This window comes from Stegostoma tigrinum, chromosome 23 (assembly GCF_030684315.1).
Source record: "Stegostoma tigrinum isolate sSteTig4 chromosome 23, sSteTig4.hap1, whole genome shotgun sequence".
Taxonomy (NCBI): Eukaryota; Metazoa; Chordata; class Chondrichthyes; order Orectolobiformes; family Stegostomatidae; genus Stegostoma; species Stegostoma tigrinum.
In genome coordinates, this window is record NC_081376.1 from 47,466,038 (window position 1) to 47,485,687 (window position 19,650).

The window sequence follows — 19,650 nt, forward strand, 5'->3', positions numbered from 1 at the left end:
AAGACATCAAGAAAGAGTCAGCATACAGTAAAATCTTCTCAGAAGTGAGAGTGCTCCAGCCCTACAAAATACTCATGTTTCAGAAGATATAACATACAATGGTGGGGATCAGAAAATTTCGGGGTGGACACCATGGACTACGGTGATTCAAATGACTAAATAAGCAACTTACATTTTTAACAGACATGCATTTTAAGCATTTAAAGAGTTTCCAGAAGCTAAATCATTATTGGCAAGGCTCGGATTAGTTGCCTATCCGCATATTGCCTTTTCTTAGTTTCCTTTGAGAAAATAGCACTAGTTGGCCTTCGTGAGCTAAGGCAGTGTACAAGATCAAGATGCCCCACAATGCTGATGTATGTCCCAGTCAAAATGCTGTGGGACTTCAAAAGGCGCTTGACGCTGATGGTGTTTCCATGTGCCTGCTGCTCGTCATTTTAGATCAAGACTGCATCACTTGTGAAACTGTGTCAAATTGTTTAGTGCATTCCAGAGATGACACACACTGTAGTTACGGTAAGCATGTGGTGAAACAAGTGAATTTAAAGGCTAGTAGACTGAATATCGAGCATGGGGGTGGCTGTTTTCTCCAGATTATTGTCAAGCTCTTACATGTCGCTGTAGCTGTAAAAATTCCAACACACTTCTGACTTGTTTTCTGTAGGTGTTAGGGAAGTCCAAGGGAGTCATATGGTGAGCTCCTCGTTCTAAAAATCCATTCTCTGGCCTGCTCTGACATTCACAATGCTGTTCCACTACTATTTCTAGTCCATGGTGACTCCCAGGAAATTGATTATGAGGGACATGTTGATAGTAATGCCATTAAATATTATTCATCAACTCAAGTCCGGACAATGACTCAGTCTTTGCTCTACGTGGACATGGTATGCTTCATTATCTGAAAAAATTATCAACAGAGCTAAATATTCTGCAATTAAATGCAAATGGTTCCATTTCACACATTATGATGGAGAGAAGGGATGAAGAAGCACAAAGACTGTTCAGCCGAGGGCACTGTCTTGAGATGACTGGCATCTGGCAATCACAAACATGCTGTAAGCTACGATCCCCAGCACTGGATAGATTTCACTGTAATTCAAATTAACTTCAGGTTTGCTTGGGTTTATCGCTTTCACATGCTTTAAAATATTTGACGACTTTGAGAGCAGTCACTCTCACCACGTCTCTGAAATTCAGCAGGCAGCCAGGTTTGGATCAATGGGACAACCAGGCCAGGAGCCCAGCAGTTCCTGCTGAACTCAGATGCTGCTTGGCCTGCTGTGTTCATCCAGCTTCACACTATTATCTTGGAATATTGTGAAATTGGTTATTAGCCAAAAAATGCCACTTTGCTGATAATGACATTTGGGATAATTGCATTTCATTTGACAGACAGCACATTCCTTAGCTATTTTCTTTTGTTGGGTAAATGCTGGTATTTCATTTATACCCTAGCTAAGGACATGGATAATTCTGAACTAACAGTCTTCAGCATTACATTTGGATATCAGCAACACCTGCAGCCCTCGCTACTCCACGTGAACTTGTTTCACAACAAATCAAGTTCAGCAAATTCAACTGGCTGACACCTAACAGGTTTTGCATATGAATTTAAAATTGCAAACTACAAACTCTGTAGAAATAAACTTGGCATTCAATAATATAGCACTTCAAATGGTGCAGAGCATATCAACGCATTCTTAAAGAAACAGCAACTTCTATATTTTCAAATAGAGAGGAAATCCTGGTTGTTAGTCATTGGTCAATGTAATCACTACTCTGCTGCAGTTTACAAATTTACCATTTGAAACTTTTTTTTCTTAGGGTGAGGGAATGAAAATTTTGATTACAAAGACTTTTCAATAGATAAGAATTTTGAAAATTAGAGGGGCATAATTTAAAAACCACTGAATTCAATTATAAAGATTTTGCTTTTGGTTATCTTTGTTTCAACTTAATAATACATGACTTGAGACAAGATGTAGAAGGTGAAAGCTTTCTCATGAATTATTAATAACCTCCGTACATCACATCCTTTTTGAAACACACACTTCACAGGTTTTCAATTTTTATAATTCTGGAATAAATATCTGCCACTTAAGGCTACAGTTTAATCATGTCAAAAAGTAGGACATGCTGGTAAGTTTGCTCATATGTCAGAAAGACAAAGAAGTATTTTTGAATAAAAGAAATTTTCAGTATTTAGTATTTCAGTAATTGCTTATTCACTGAGTTGCTGAGAAATAGAGTTTATTTATGGAATTCAGTCACCAGTAACAAAGGCACACAAACCTTAGCAATACATTCCCTCAGTCAATTGCCACTTATGGTGAGTAAATTGTGCCAACACCAACACAGTCATCAGAAACAGGGTGGGACAGAATTTGGTAAATTGGCAGGTACAATAAAGATAATTTATCTCCAGAATTACAGGAAGGAGAGGAGATAGCAATTTATTGCTCAGTAAAGTCTATGCAGTTCAAAAGCTACCAAATACAGTGGAAAGAGTTGGCACCAATAAAAGTAATTATCTTTGAACTCTGCAGGTCTACGAATAGCTAGTTTACATATCACTGTCTGACTACACTTTAAGAGCAACAAACCTATGCTGAGTGGAACTTATAAAAGTGACGGATTTACATAGCAGCACATGTACGCTTAGGGTCAGATACATCACCATTCTTTGGACTCACTGGTCAGTGCACTAACCTGAAGCAGCGGCAGGAGTAACTGTTTTGTTAGATCGAACTGTTGCAGTATTTCGGACACAGCCAGGACTACGTGCAAGAGTGATCACTTTCCCTGGTGGAGTGTGCATCTGATCTTCTTGGTTTGACTTCATTGGAGACGTCGCCACAGAGCTAGATTCTGGACTCTATGCATTGTAAAAGAGCTGCATGAGACAGTAGCACTGAAGTCTTCTTTGCATCCCCCATATCTCTACTGTTCCACTGAGCCACATTTAACAAAATGTCAGTGGGGTAGTGTAATTGGTCCAATATTATCGGAATGCTTTCATTGAACAATTTTTGCTCTCTGCTCCATGTTCTGACATGCTGCAAGCTTCACACAGAGTTTTACAAACAGTCTTCGACATACATTTGTTCACAAGATTGATGTTCTATAATGTTGTTAGTTATGGCTATAGTAACTAAACATCTATTATTTTCAAGTGTGGGGTCTAATGGTGTGAGTGTTAGCGAAGGAGAAAATATCAACAAATTCTGAATTCTCTTCAATAATCAAAATGCAGTTAACTCTAATATCTTGTCTTTTTAAATGATAATGCCAGATCCTAACAAGTGTTAAGGATCTTTTCATAAGAGAACAAATCAGAGTAAGATGTAAACATAAACCCTAAAAAAAATCCACATTTCAAAATAATGCAGATATAAATTGCATATTTCTACATTCTAGAGAGCTTAAAATTCTTTTATTTATTTCTGTGTGCAAGCTAATCCCAATTTTCTAGGGCCTGCTAAGACAACATGAACTTTGCCTGGTGTCTGAATTCTCTCAGACTCCGAGCTACGTGGTGCATAATGAACAAATTTATGTTTATGAGCAAAGCTCCCTAAACTCACATCTGAATTAACATTTCTTGCACCAACTTTTGTATGAAATGTCATTCCTTCTGAAAATTTATCAATGCTCTGGCATAGAAGTTCCACAATTTCTGCTCTGACCTATAAAGGAGTGACCTGATCATATTAAGTTTGGGTTAAGTTGTTTTAAAAATCAACTCTTAATTGTTGAGAGGCTTGAAGAAATTCTACTGAAACACCAATTAGTGATTGCATATTTCTCTTGTACACATAGAAAATATCTGATTTTATTTACAAAGCTAGACATAATCGGGGAAAATATTTTCACAAGGAAAATGTCACCAGCTGTAATGAAGTCTTTGGCATTATCCAATTCAAGAATAAGTGATCTACTGTTAAGCACAACACGATATTACCATGTGTACATACCAACAAATTATTTCCCTTGGTTTTATTCTACAGTTTTAAAGTGAATTTTTAAACCAAAATAGAAAGGGCTTCAAGGAAATGCCAAAATGTTGACCTACAATTAGTATCTGGAGTTGTTAATCACTTGGACACAAGTGATCATGAACAGCAGTATGGCAATGACAGCTGCCTCCAGTTTAAGCCCTCAGAGTGGTTTACGAAGCACATGTCATCTGGAATGTAGTGATAGTAGTTTCTTATAAACTTCTAACCCTCCAAAGTAAATGCAAAATGAAGCTTGTCTGTGGATAGGGACTTATCACAGTACCTTCTAACAACTTTCAGTTTTTGGGATTTTTTTTAAAAGATAGAAATCAAAACACTGAACAGATACATTAAATGATGTTTTATACCTCTTTGTCTGCCTCTAAAATAACATTTAAATTTAAATCCTTTTAACAGAAACCATTTTTTAAAATTCCCACCCACTGAACCAGCATACTCACAGGTTTTGGATTCACCTCAGTGGTGATAATCTGTAGCAAGCATTTCAGCAACCTCTGACTTGCACCCCTAGTCCTCTCAGTTTCCTCTTCATTATTCTGCGAGGTCTGCACCCAGTCATATTCGAGCTGCAATTTGCTGGGTTTCCCCAGCATGAGGTATAATTCAGCCAATGTCAAATTCTCAGAGGTACTCGGGCTCCAGCCATCCTCCAGCACCTGCTGGGCCAAGTGGGTACTATCCTCTTTCAGTGGCTTTGGAACAATGCTGGCACTACTGGGTTGTCCCTGAGAGGGCTCAGTAATTATTGACTGCCTCATCAGGCAGTCAGACTCAGACACCTCTTGGGTGCACGACACTGGCTGTTCACGAGTGCAAATAGAAGGTATTGTCCTGTTATCACCATCATCTACTGTAGCTGAACTAGGTGACTTTAAAGTGGTATCGCTGGCCAACGGTGGCCCTGAAACAGCAAGTTTCTCATTGTTCAGTTCCATCATTTCTACATTTTCCAAATGCACAGCACTGGGATCACCAGAAAATCCATTTATGCCTTTAGCAGTAACATCTTTTTCAGAGGATTTGTCCTTACACATACACCTCTCTGGAACTACTAAGTTCTGACAAGATTTCATGTAACGAGGAACTGGATCCAAGAGGGATATTTCATCAGTGCTCATAACCCCCCCGCATACACAGAGCTCAGCAGTGGTAGTTACTTCTGAGGACTCCATAATAGTTGCTTCATTACCATTGCATTCTTCAGTAGAAACTTCTGAATTAGGCTTAGGTGAATGAAATAGACTTTCTCCATTTTCTCCCAACTCTTGCTGTCCCACATCAAGAAATTCCTCTGGTTTTGGACTGTCTTGCTCAGCAGCAGTCTCGTCAGCAGAAATACCTTCTGAAGAAGGCATTTCCTCTCCAGTGCTTTGTGTTCCTTCTCCAGTCAACAACCCAGTCATTTTGCTACCATTTCGCCCCTCTGTTGTGGCCCGCATTTGCTTAACAGGTCCTTTCGTTGGGCCCTGTACACCTTGGTTGACAGGAACAGTCACATCCTTGGTGACAGATGCTTTAGCTAGAATCTGTGCTGGTGGGTGCAAATGAGTGTCTTTTACAGTCTGTCTGCACCTCCCAGTTTCCTGCCAGTGCACTGTGCAACAAGCCTTTGAATGAACCACCTTTGCCACTCCAGGTAATGCAGTTAATGTACAGTTCTCTGCAGGATAGAGATGGAGTTCTGTCTTTTCATCAAATCCCACACCCCTCGATTCATTATCTCCAGAGTCCTGTTGGCGTTCTTCTAAGGACTTGCGCTAAGTTCATGGTTAAGGTAAAACAAAATGCTGCTTAGATTAATTAAAAATCGATCTACATAAATTTTTTTGCTTGGTCAGCTTAGTTTGATTGACAGTGTTCTTGACACATTCAGATGGTACTGGTATTGCAATTAGTAGCAAAAGAAAACAAAGGAGAAAAAGAAAGAAGTCGCAGTGCACATTTCATAACCTCAGGATGTTGCAGTTACTCACAGACAACAAACTGCTTTTGAAGTGCATTCATTATTGTAACACAGGAAAGTGCAGCAGCCAATTTTGTACAAAAGGTCCCCCTAAATAATGAGATAAACTGCCAAATGATCTGTTTTGGTGATGGTGGCTGAAGCACAAATATTGGACAAAATTCTAAGAGAAATTCCCTGTTTCTTTTTCTTAGCACAGAGTCTTTTGCATTCACCTCAGAGCGCAGACAACAGCAGCAGCTTATGAAACCTCCTCTAGTAAATTTCCTGATACTGCACTCGAATGTAAGTCTAAGTTGCCGGCTTAAGTCTCCAGATTGGACCTTGCACCTCCAACGTTCAGTCTCAGGTAACAGTAGGACAACTGGGTTACGGTCAGTATTTAATGCAAAACACAAGTTACAGCACACAAGTTTAATATGCTTTCTGTGTTTAGTTTGGTCAAAACTAGAGAAGTTAAACATTAAACGATATGTTAACAGATTATTGCTTCCCCAATGCTGAATTTCATGAGCACGTTTATTTTTAACACAGGATTTCATTCTTTGTTATTAGTTGAAAAAGGATACGATTCTGAATTCTTGTAAAGCCCATTTATGTTTCAGGAATTCAATGAGACTAGAAACTTTCCGGTGCAGCTCCACCATCATCCTGCAAGGAAATAAATACCTTGTCGATGAAAGAATGATTTGCTAACAACAGTATCACATTGCAAATTATACAGTTTTGAAATAAAGGGGTGAAAACAGAATATGCTGACATTCAGCAGCTATCTCCCAGCTGAGAACTCCAGAATCATCTTTATTTCATTGGATATGAAATTACATAGTTTTTAAAAAAACCTTCCACACATTGTTGATAAAGTAAACGGATGTAAGTTTACAATATGACTACAAAAATCATAGGAAATAGGAACGGTATAGTCTATTTAGCCCCTACAGCCTGCTACACCATTCAATAAAATTGTGGCTATATCCCTATATCCGCTGTCCTGAGTTTTTCCATAACATTTGATTCCCCCAGTGATCAAAGATCTCTCTCCATCGCCCTTAAGTATATACAAGGGCTCTGCCCCATAGCTCTCAACAGCAAGGAGTTCCAAAGATTTTCAACTCTTGAGGAGAAATTCCTCATCTGAGTATTAAATTGGCACCCCTTTATTCTGAGACTATGCTCTATGGTCCTAGACTCTCCAATCAGAAGAAATATCCTCTCAGCATTTCTCAGAGATCACTTCTCATTCTTCTCAACCAGTGAGTAGAGGCCCAATGTGTTTAACCTCTGCTCATAATGCAATCTCTCCACACCCAGGACACTCTCAGTGAATCCTCTCAGAACTGCTACAAAGAATTTTTATATTTCCTTAAATAAGGGGACCAAAACAGCTCACAGTACTTCAGAGGGCACAGATTTAGGGAGTGGCCATGGAAACTTGCATGGGCCCATGCTATGCCTGCCTCTTCGTAGGATACGTGGAACGGTCCCACTTCTGCAGCTACACTGGCACCAACCTCCAACTCCTCCTCTGCTACATCGATGACTGTATCGGCACTGCCTCATGCTCCCATGAGGAGCTTGAACAGTTCATCAACTTTATAACACCTTTCACTCCAACCTCAAATTCATCTCGACCAGTAATGATATCTCTCTTTCTTTTGGACCTCTCTGTCTCCATCTCTGGTGACTGCTTCAAAATCGATATCTATTTCAAGCCCACCGACTCCCACAACAATCTAGGCTACACCTCCTCTCACCCACCTGCTGGCAAGAATGCGATCCCCTACTCTGAATTCCTTCACCTCTACCGTGTCTACTCCTAAGATAGGGTGTTTCACTCCCGAACATCCCTTGTGTTCTCTTATTTCAAGGACTGCAACTTTCCCCCTTTGGTGGTCGAAAGTAGTCTCGACGGCATCTCTTGCGTTTCCTGCACCTCTGCTCTCAATCCCCTCCCTGCACCAAAAGCAAAGACAGAATCCCCCCGTTCTCATGTATCACCCTACTAACCTCCATATTCAACATTTCATTCTCCACCACCTGCAATGCGACCACAACCAAAGATATATTTCCTGCCCAACACCCATCTGTCTTTTGTAGGGAAAGCTCTCTGCATGACTCCTTTGTCTGCTCCACACTCCCCACTGGCCTTCACCACCCCCCGGCACCTTTCCCTGCAATCGCAGTTAAGTGCTACACCTGCCCCTACACCTCCCACCAAGCTCGTAACAAACATTTCATATCAGACAGAGGCTCACCTGCACATCCGTCAATGTGGCCTACTGCGTCCACTGTGGCTTCCTCTACATTAGTGAGACCAAGCGGAGGCTCGGAGACCACTTTGTAGAGCACCTGCGCTCTGTTCACAACAAACAACAACACCGACCAGTTGCAAACCATTTCAACTCCTCCTCCAACTCCTTGGGTGACATGTCCATTCTGGGCTTCCCCCAGTGTTACAATGACACCACCCGAAAACTGGAGGTGCAGCACCTCATGCTCTGCCTTGGGAGCCTACAACCCAATGGTCCCAATATAGGCTTTACCAGCTTCAAAATCTCCCCACCTCCAGCCTCATCTGACCTTCCCACCCTCTCATCCCCGCCTCCTAGACCTGACACAACCTGTCCATCTTCTCTCCCACCTATCCGTTCCTCCCACCTGACTGACTGATCCTCACCACTGCTTACCCGCACTCACCTATCACCATCCCACCTACCTATCCCAGCCACACCCCTTCTCTCTCTATTTATTTCAGAGCTCCCCCCCACCCCATTTCTGAATAAGGGTCACAATCTGAAACGTCAACCCTCCTGTTCCGCTGACGCTACCTGGCCTGCTGTGCTCCTCCAGTTTCACACTGTGTTATTACAGCACTCCAGATGTGGTCTCACCAGCATCCTGTTCAATTCTAACTACCTCTACACATGGAGAGCTCTGGATCTGCCTTAACAGTAATGGAATTGAGGATTGAGCTTTCCAAAGCAGATCCACTGGCTGATAATTGGAGGATTGCCCACTTTATTAATTTACAGATGGAGGGAGAGATACAGGAGGAGGAAAAATAGAAGCAACATAAAGTTTACATGGCTTGGTTTTTTTCACACGTTGTACTTTAGGGCGATTGCTGTTCCAATTTGGCTGAATTGCACCAATGACATTCCAGGGCTTTAGTTTTTTTTCCTTTGACATTAAAATAGTTACTTTTGTAGAGAGTCATATGTGAACTATTTTCAGTACAGGCCACAATTAAGTACATTCTGTCTCGTGTAATTTATTGAAAATTGGTGTTTAGCAATAGTCATTCACCTAAAAATGAATTGCCCTCCAACTGTTACATTTGCTGGTTATTTTCTGCTAGATGTTAATATAAAGCCTTACTCAGAATTATACCTACCCACATAAACATTTCAGGAGGAGGCTTTCTACTTATAATGTAAAAATGTAACAGCACAACAAAATAAGCTCTCTACTTGATCATCAGCAAAACAATGTAATGAATCTATCACAAGTAAACAGATTAGATATTAAGCATCTACCTTAGTCGAGGATTCTGTGCCAAACTCTGAACTCTTGCCCAAGTGTAGTTACTGCGCGGCAGAAGCTCAAGTAGCACTTTCAGAGGAAGTCGAACAGGTTTCTGGTCTTCTTCATCACTAATTCCTAAAATTAATTTTTTAAAAAAAATCAAAAGATAGGTTGGGGAATACGGGTAGAAAGGAAGAGATAACAGGAGTAAACAAGGGGTCATTTGTTATTTTGCTGTTTAACCAGAAAGATAGCTGATGGAGTAAGGTACATTGTGGGGGAGAAAATGCAAGAGAAATGACAATGAAATAAAAATGGAAATACAAGGGTTAAGCATGAGGAAGAAGTACATGTGCTGACAGGAGCCAGGGGTTGATGGAAAGTGGAAGTGAATTGTTTGGCTGTAAGAGCAGTAAATGGATGAAGGGGTTTAGGAATAGCACATGTGGCTCAGCTACGGAAGAGCTGTCAAGGGCTGTATTTTCCTTGCAACTCCACCTCAAATTGTGACTGCAGTCTTGATAAATTCTTTTATCCTCAAACCATTCATCACCTACTGTTAAAACAGAAAAAAGAGAGAGAGAGAGAGAGAGAGAGAGAAGCAAAGAATGAAAGAAATCAAAAGGAAAGAAGCAAAGAGATGGAGATAGATGCATAAGTGAGGTGTAACAAAAACACGACAACAGGTAAAAGACATCATCATCCTACCACAGCACACAGCTGCTCTGTCATTAGAATGGGTTGACTGGTGGCGGCTTAAATGGAGGATCAAAATGCCTCCGATGGAAGGAAAGGTTGAGAAGGAGAGTCCTTCATGGTAACCTCAGCTGGTGTGGGAATTGAATGGCAACTAGAGGGTGTGTGGTACTGACTCCTGGCAGCCCTTCATCACATTTGATAATTTATTTGTTCCAACAGTAAGCCACTAGATGCACAGACAAACTTTTCACCTTCCATTTACTGTTGCTAATACCTTACTAAAATTTGATGAATTTAATTTCATCTGACTTCGAACATCGTCTTATAGAACTTACCCTCAGGATCACAGATTTTTTTCAAAGCCCGGCACGTTGGCGTCTTTATTCGTAAATTGCGACCTTTGTATCGCACCGTGGTGGCACTGAATCAGAAAAATCACAATGGCTTTAATGACACAGAAAGGCAAGACCAATAGTCTCAGCATTCACTTAAATCATGAAACAGCTGGATTTTGGGAGTTGCTGAGTAAAGTTATTGTTACCCATCTGAAATCAATATGGTAGTCAGCCTTGTCCACATGCTCCAACGATTCCAAGTTGGATAAATCATGCAACAGAAGCCCCTCAAAACTGCCTGACTGGTCAAAATACAACATCTCAGCAATGATTACAGCACATAACGTTACTTCAAAGACAGGAAGGCTACTTGTACCTATCATAAGTACGACTGTCATTATATGTATCCAAATGTCTTTTGAATGAAGTGAGGGTATTTTTTTTCATTTTTGAAAAGATCACACCAGGTAGCAATGATTTTGCATGAAGAGATGTTTTCTGTCATCAATCCTAACACACTTTAAATCAGCTTTCATTATATCTTCTTGTCTTGCAGTCGTGGTTATGTTTAGGATTAATCTTTTCAAGTTCATCTTGAGGTTATATACCTCTATGAAGTTCTTCCTTAGCCCCTTGCTTTAGAAACACTCTTCTGCATCATTTCCTTAGAATTCTGCCCTCAGATACAAACAATCCATTTTCCGGTTATAAGATAACAAAGTGTGAAGCTGGATGAACACAGCAGGTCAAGCAGCATCTCAGGAGTACAAACGCTGACGTTTCGGGCATAGACCCTTCATCCTCTCTGATGAAGGATCTAGGCCCAAAACGTTAGCTTTTGTGCTCCTGAGATGCTGCTTGGCCTGCTGCGTTCATCCAGCTTCACACTTTGTTATCTTGGATTCTCCAGCATCTGCAGTTCCCATTATCTCTGATCACCATCTTCTGGTTATAGTCTGCACCAATTCCAAATCTTAAAGTGTTTTTTTTGCCTTGGTGACCAGAAGTGAAGAAGCATGCAAACGTGCACCTGAGAAAATCCACAAGCTGTTTCAGCGCAATGGTTTCAAGACAGTCCTCTACTTTCAACTAATCTGTCAATAATTCATTGCTATTTAACTGATGTCATGAAATCACTGTACATTATTAGTAAAAATAGGAAAAGACACCAAATTGAAATAAAAATTTAAATACTAAGAATAAACAGGTCAGCTTCTATAAGGAGTAAAATAAAAACTATTAAGCTTTCTATCACTCATTATCATTCTGTCTCTATTTCAGTTCAATGCCATTAACTACATGTACGAACTTCATTCCAAGCCTTTTATCCTTGCACTTGACTATAGTGAATCGGACAGGCCGCTGACAGACATAGCCTAGGTCTTTTTACCTTTTCAGTTGCTTTAATAAGCTTTGCTGCTCCCCGAACAACTCAAAAGTCTGATCGACTTACTTTGTGCTTGTGAAGCCGGGTTGCTCAGGCAGACAAAAACAACCCTCTGCATTGACTTATATTGGGCAATATATCTGTGCAACACCACTTCCATAACCATACCCTACTGTGCTTTTCCTTCAATGAAATCTTCACCCTCCTCCAACATTTATCAACAATTTTAAACCTACGTAACTCTCTTGATGTGCAATTCTGTCAAGGTTTTTTTTGTGAAGTGTGCATTATATATCAAAGGGCTTTCCAATTATCTTGAAATGGTTGCTTTTTTGAAGAAGTTCTGTGGGAAAAACACAGACTCCAAAGGAAAGTGAATGCACAATGAACATACTTAAAAGGATTCAGTGTTTTTCAGACATATTTTGGTGGTTTTGTTACATATTTCTCTTTTGTTATGAGAGACTGCTGTATGCTATCATAATCACAAGTAGCCAGTAGACAAACACAAAATAAGGCTCTCAATTCAAACCAACTGATATAAAACTCCCACATATTACTTTAAGCCTTGTAAAGAATGGTAATTTTTGGTCAAAGGGCACACTATGAACATTGTGAGCAATTACATTAAATTATTCTTTGATGGCATTAGATAACCTTTTATAATAAATTTGTTACTTACCCAGCTTGAATTAATTCGTTGAGTTTAGCTGCATTTTTATCATCCATGCCTGCGAAATAAATGCATTATAACAGAATTAAATTAAAATGCAATCTATAATTTTAGAATACATTAATTGCCTGTTCTAGGCTGTATGGTCCTTCTTCAGAACCTGCCTTTACAAGAAATCTTTCCTGAATATGTTCATTGAGCATTTAGCCGAACAAAGTTACCATATCAGCTGGTATTTAGTTGCTTAGTCAACTCAGAAAAATGCAAACTTTTAAAAAATGATTAAAACAGAACAGCACAGTTAAGTGAAATAAAATCTTGTTCCAATCCAATGGTCTTAATTCATGATACTTAATAGGAAGTTGAAATTTCTAAAGATCATATATTTCACATTCAGCAAGCAACTTATGAGAATGAATGTGTATTTTACTTGCAACACTCCATCCCATCAACATTAACAAGAAGAGTATCTTGAACCAGGAACTAACAATTTATCATTAAGACATCAAGTTGAAAGTGGCCCCAAAACTGTGCCAGAAAGGGCCATTTAGGCCATCAGTCTACATTGGTGATTTTCGCTTTGAGCCACCTAAATCTAGATGAGAAAGAAAAGTCACTCATACAGGCAGACTCCAGGTTACAAGTGGTGAACTGCATTCTTAAACTACTACAGTACATTTGGCGTAGGCACTACACTCACTACACTTTCATAAATAGGATCATATTTTTACGTATGACATGATGACCAATTAACAAGGTACCATTAACAGTAAATTAGATACATAACAAGATGGTATGATTTTGGTAGTGGTGATACCCAATGACATCAGAAGAATTCCATATTCTGTAAACAGTTTCACTGGATTCTCCTCTTCAATCCATGCAGGCAGTGGAGGCCTCAGTTTAACAATCCCATAAAACAATCACTGCTGACAATGGTAACCTTGAACAAATCAAGTATTTTTTGAGCATCCATCATTCAAAGCAATATACGGAATGAACATTACCAACTGATAGTCCAGTGAACAGAATGAATTTATTTATAGTTGTAGCTATTGAAAACATGTACCAGGAAGTGTGAACAAAAACTTTAAAGACTGAATAGACATGATACATGAGGTATTTACATGAAGGCAGATTAGAATCCAGAAACTATCCAGGCAAAAACTTGATAGTCTGTAGGGGGCAAAACAGGGGCTTTTGAGTGGGGACTAGTTCCTTTTTACAAGGTGATGGGATCCATAGAAGCGAATGGCAATACTTAATATTTAAGAAAGAAAATATTTGAAGACTGTCAATAGCCATTTACAATGCTGGTTTTCTATTTCTACACTGCAAAAGCACTAGACCCAATTAAAAGAAGTTTCCTTCCATAATGCTAAAATCAGCAGGAACAGGAGTAGGTCATTCTGTCCCTCGTGCCTGCTCCACCAATCAATAGAACCATGGCTGTACCTGTTTGCTAACTTTCAGTGTTTCATGCACAAATACCCCTAGGTCCCTTTGTGTTGCAATTTTCTGCGGCTTTTCTCCATTTAAATAAAATTCTGTTCCTTTTTTACCTCCCTTCCAAAATGAACAACTTTTCATTTTCCAACATTATACTCCTTTTGCTAACTTTTTGCCCAGTTACTTAACCTATCAAGATACTTCTGTAAATTGTTTGCATCCCTCTCATAATTGCCTTTTCATCTATTTTTATATCATCTGCAAATCTGACCATAGAACATTCACTTCCTTCTTCCGAGTTACTAATATACATTGTAAACAGTTGTGGTCCCAGCAATGAACCTGTGGAACACCATTACATCCCCACCACATCCTATAAAAATACTCACATCCGCCGATTTTTTTGCGTAATTCTCCATAACATATTAGCCCATAGAGCTCCTGAGATGATTTCTTCAGTCCTCGGGAGAACACTGCAACAAAAGTATAATTCAAAATTTTTGTAAGTATTAAGATATAATTCAGTCAATAATTTACACAGAAGCATGCCTAGTCGGGGAATGTTGGAAATCTGAAACAAACAGAAAATGCTGGAAATAGTCAGCGTTCTAAAGGAGAGGAAAACAAGTAAAATTTCATGTCAATCAATATTTCACCATAACATGATGACCTTTTGTAAGAATTAATTGCTTCTAATTAAAGGTCACTATCTGAAATTTTAAAATTGTTTCTCTCCATATGTTGTCAAATCTACTGAGCAGATCTAGCATTTTCCATTTTTATTTCAATCATTAATTTAGTTGTTAAAAACAGCAGGTTGCTGATCAATATGGATCGGATGATTCCAGACCTATGCTGAAATTATTGATCTCAATCTGGTTACCAGCTTTTCATCGCTACTCGTGAAGAAAAAAAGATCAACTGGGATTGCAATTCTTGGTCACAATTCACTGATTTCTACTAGAAATAAGACTACTGAGCAGAGTGTAACCCAATACCACTCCATCTTAATGAGCAAGCCTGGACAGACTACAAAGGAATAACCAATGCTGGAAGCTGCCCTAACATTTTCAAAGGGTGGACAGAGGACGCAGAAAATAACTTAAAAAAGGACACAGATAAAGTCAGTAAATCACACATATGTTACCTGCTGAATGCTTAAAAAGAAGCAAGTTTCAGCATTTGATATCACCTTGTCAACTTAAAAGGTAGTGAGTGAGACAAAGGGCACAATGTGCAAGGCTAGCAATTTCAATTTATTTCAAACCTCATCTTGCATTTTAATTGTACTAATTTTGTCAAAGTTTGCTAAGTTATCAGCATGCTGGTCTGTTATTTTGCTTTCTGGAAACACATCTAAAAATGCCTTTAAAATGCATTTAAAGTTCTACTAATGAAATTCTGTGCTAAAGCAAAATGGGGGACAGCAAATCAGGAACCTGTTTTTACACCCCCATCAATTCTCTTTCCCACTGAGAAATGAAATAAAATAGCTGTCATGTAGGTTGACTAGATTTAAGAAAACAAAATCACAGATAACCACAACATGTAATAACTACATAAAAATCTTTATTTCTAGAATGAGTATGAGCTTACCATATCCAATTTCTCCAAGCTGGGTTTCAATACATTTCAAGAAATGTATAACTCTGCATTAGCCTTTTCTACAGTAAGAATACATTCACTGATGCAATCAGCTGCCTTGGAATTAATTGGAGTATTCAGGTTATCCAGGAAAATTTAGTTGTATTCATGATATAGATTATTAGTGTTTATTTTTGTTAGTCACCCCGTTCACGTCAAACAGGTTGAACATATGGATCTCTGCAATTTGGCCAAAATAAAAACTCCCTTAATATGTAATTACAATGATCTACTTCTCCACTAAATTTTAGTGACTACACTTATCTAGATAAGCTAAGTTCAAACAAAAACATACCAAATGTAAACATTAACTCAAGCCTCAAATGCCTGATTCGGGCAATATAGATGCTTTCAAATAAAATACAAAGAATAGATTTTGAGTGTCATCAGAGAAGTTTGTTAGCCAACACTTATTTTTGAAACGTTGCTAACAAAAATGCTGAAAAACACAGAACTACAAATGCAATCATAACTATTCCTTTCTCTTGGAGAAGTAAAGAATTTACTACTCTTCGTGACTGTAACTCAACAACCACTACAATATACCATAGTAAATGGTAAAATTTTGTATCACGAATATAGCAATCTAAGTGGATACAGAACAACTGTCCATATGAACACCGAGATAAGTAAACAGTAAGCAGTAAATATGCAATTATTCTCGTGGAATTCTGTATTCACCATTATTGAAGTCAATGTATTTGGAGATCTTGTGCCAAGTACGGTAGTAGAAATGCCGAACTTGCTCCTTATTTTTCACCATACTTGCTGGCTTCCCTTTCTTCTTGTACTTTAGAGCTATGTTATTCTGTATTGCTTCAAAATCCTTTCCATGCTAAAAATTAAATGGAACTATATTAATACTACGGTTTAAGTAAATGGAATTATTTCAGTGAAAGAAAATGAACATTTTATGATTCAGTGAGCAAGCAGCAGAGAAAGATGGTCCCTTAGGAACACAGCCTAATATCACAGATGAATCGATGGTTTAAATCGCATCAATGTCAGGCTGAAACTCGTTTTTTTTTAAAACTTGACTGTGGGATGCGGACGTTGCTGGTTAGACTAGTATTTATTGCCTTATCACCAATTCCTCTGCAGAAGGTGATGATGAGCTGCCTTCTTGAACTTTAGGGTCACGCACAGTGCAGTTAGGAAGAGAGTTGCTGAATTTTAATCTAGCGACAATAAAGGAACAATGATATAGTTCCACATTAGGATGGCATATGCCTTGGAGATGATCTTGTAGCTAGTAGCATACCCATACATATACCACCTTGCCCTTCTAGATGATAAAGATCACCTGGTAGGTGAAGGGAGTAAACATTGAAAATTGTAGTTGGAGTGCTAATCAGGCAGGCTACTTTGTCCCGGATGGTACTGAGCTTCAAGTGTTATTGGAGTTGCACCCATTCAAGGACAATATTCCATCAGCCTGTCATTTGCCTTGTAGATGGTAGACACTGAGTAGGTGAATTACTTGCTGTAGAATTTCTAGCCCATGATGTGATGGGAAACCATGAAATGTAAACATTTATTCATGTAACTCAAAGTACGCTTAACTTACATCAAACATAGTCAAATGGCATAGTGTCAGTCGTGGAACGAGAGGAAATGGTAGTAGCATGTGTTGTCAGCACGCTTCCAAAAGCTTGCTCCATATTTACAAACATGCCTCTGGTTAAGATTAAGATTAAGATTCCTTATGATTAAGGAACAGTATTGGCCAAGGCTGAAGCCTTGGGGCATGTTGCCACCGACTGCTCAGGGACAGGACAAAAAAGCACATTACTAAACAAAGCAATGAAGTAGATGGATCAACAGAGGATGGAAATATCAATACAAATTGTAACCTCATTAAATATTTTCAGGAGTTAAACAGAAATAGATAAACTTGAAAGATTCAGACATATGCTTCACTATAGTTAAATGCGTTAACATACAACTGTTCTGTTTACAATTAGCTCTAATTGGGGCATATTAGGAAATACAAACAAACATAATAGAGTTGACAAGAGAATTATGACTTATTTTGTTCAATAAATTGTTAATGTAATGTATCTCTTGCACATTTAACCATCTTCAATCAGCTTAAAAGCATTACAAAAGAACATCTGAACCCCTTTACTTCGAATCACTTAAGTTCTTTTGCACAGACAAGTAAAGCCATCATTGCTTTGTATAACTGCATAAGTAGTCACCAAATTCCTTCAGGGAAAATTCAACATAATGGGAAAATCCTTACAATGCATTAGAGCACCAGATTCCATAGCAACTAGCTCCAATGTGGGATCAGCATGACTGTAAATCTACAATCGTAACAACATTTAACTTGCTGACATCCAGAACCAATGGGCTACAGTACTGTATGTAATGTTAGCCTTTGCCTTTTATTTTTGCTGGTATAGGGGTATATCTACGTAAAACAGGTGACGTGAGAGGATGGGGAGGTATAGCAATGACATTCTGGGAAATCACTGAAATTTAAGCACTTATCCCATCAGAAAGTCTCATAACTGGAAGTAATAATTATGTTTAACTTTTAATTGTACTTTAAAATCATATGATTTAGAGAACAATACTATTTCCCTGAGAACTAATATAGCAGACATCAAGTTAACACATTGCGATTTTAACTCTGGAAACTAAACTTACCTCATACAGCCCTTCGAAAAATGAATTTTTATCCTCTGCACTCCAGGACTCCCACTGTCTTCGAACTTTCTTCTTGTTCCCTTCCTCCTTTTCTCCTGAAATGGAAGATAAGCTTTTTGCTGTGGTTTTGCCACTTCCACCAGTGCTGCCAGCAGCAATGCCAGATGCATAACCAGAGGCAGCAGCTCCCCCCTCAGGACCTGCAGAGGGAACAAAAAAGTTAGGCAGACTTTTCAGAAGTGTGACCTGGGCCGTGTAGACAAGGTCTTCTTCCCATTGCACTGATTTCAAAGAAGAACTTCTACAATGCAATTTTTAAAAATACTTCTACCTTTGTAATCTAATATGTCAATAGATAACAATACCAGACAACTGAAAAAAATAGACATTTTATGAATTCAACAACTGTCCATGCAGTTAACTATCCCAGTCTGGTGCTAAGCAAATCTGATGAGCTTCCAAAGATAACTGAGCCAGAAAGATGAGCAGGACACCAAAGGTGACACCAAGTCCAAGGTGTTAGTTGGCCTCAGTCAAGATAGTGCTACTACAAATTGGTTGTGCAACTTGCCCATAGTTAAAGCACAGAAATCAATGTTATAGACTGAATATACAACTGAATTCTTATTTTGTCTGTGGAGTTTACACTTCCTTGACAGTTCAGAACTGCAAGATAACTTTGTGGAAAAGGCAGCTAAAAAGATTTAATCAGACAATAGGAATGAAGCAACAGCTAAAGTTAAGGAAGAAAGAAATAAAATTATTACCTGTATTGTACATCACACAGAATAGTTTTCTTTAATATTTCACTGATTCACCTCTAGCCCAGACATGGTCATTTTGAAACAAACTGCACATCTAAACGAAAACCAATCATTTCTATATGTATTTTTAATGTATTATGGAAAACATTCTGAATAAGCCTTTCCTTGCTTACCACAGACAAATAGTGTAAGATCCAAAGTAAGCAATAAAAATGAGACTTTGTAACAAAATCTAAACAGACAATAAAAAATTGTGCCAATCACGATTGCTTAAAAAATTCTCAGTATATTCCAATATAATCACATTTTTACATGTCGCATTAGAAGTAAGATTCTGAAGGAAAAAGACTTCAATTACTTTAAATTTTTACTTGTGGAACACAGGGAACTTTTTAAAAAATTCACTTATGGAGTGACATGTTGCCGACTAAGCACATTCATCGTCCATCCCTGGTTGCCCAGAGTTAAGAGTCAATGACAGTGCGATTGCTGTGAAGTCACATATAGGTCAGTCCAGGTAAGGAAGCAGCTTTCCTT

At 38.7% G+C, this 19,650-nt stretch overlaps 1 protein-coding gene across 3 annotated transcripts in view; it reads right to left on the reverse strand.

The window, feature by feature from the left end:
- Positions 1 to 19,650, reverse strand: part of cramp1 (cramped chromatin regulator homolog 1) — a 61,193-nt gene that overhangs the window by 26,479 nt on the left and 15,064 nt on the right. For all 3 annotated transcript variants that reach the window (XM_048552267.2, XM_048552269.2, XM_048552268.2), the window contains exons 3-11: positions 18,350 to 18,549; positions 16,376 to 16,529; positions 14,440 to 14,523; positions 12,611 to 12,659; positions 10,542 to 10,627; positions 9,519 to 9,642; positions 6,552 to 6,633; positions 4,460 to 5,776; positions 2,710 to 2,875 (exon numbers count right to left, since the gene is read on the reverse strand). In XM_048552267.2, the coding sequence (XP_048408224.2) occupies positions 2,710 to 2,875; positions 4,460 to 5,776; positions 6,552 to 6,633; positions 9,519 to 9,642; positions 10,542 to 10,627; positions 12,611 to 12,659; positions 14,440 to 14,523; positions 16,376 to 16,529; positions 18,350 to 18,549 (2,262 nt within the window). The remainder of the gene's footprint in view (positions 1 to 2,709; positions 2,876 to 4,459; positions 5,777 to 6,551; positions 6,634 to 9,518; positions 9,643 to 10,541; positions 10,628 to 12,610; positions 12,660 to 14,439; positions 14,524 to 16,375; positions 16,530 to 18,349; positions 18,550 to 19,650) is intronic.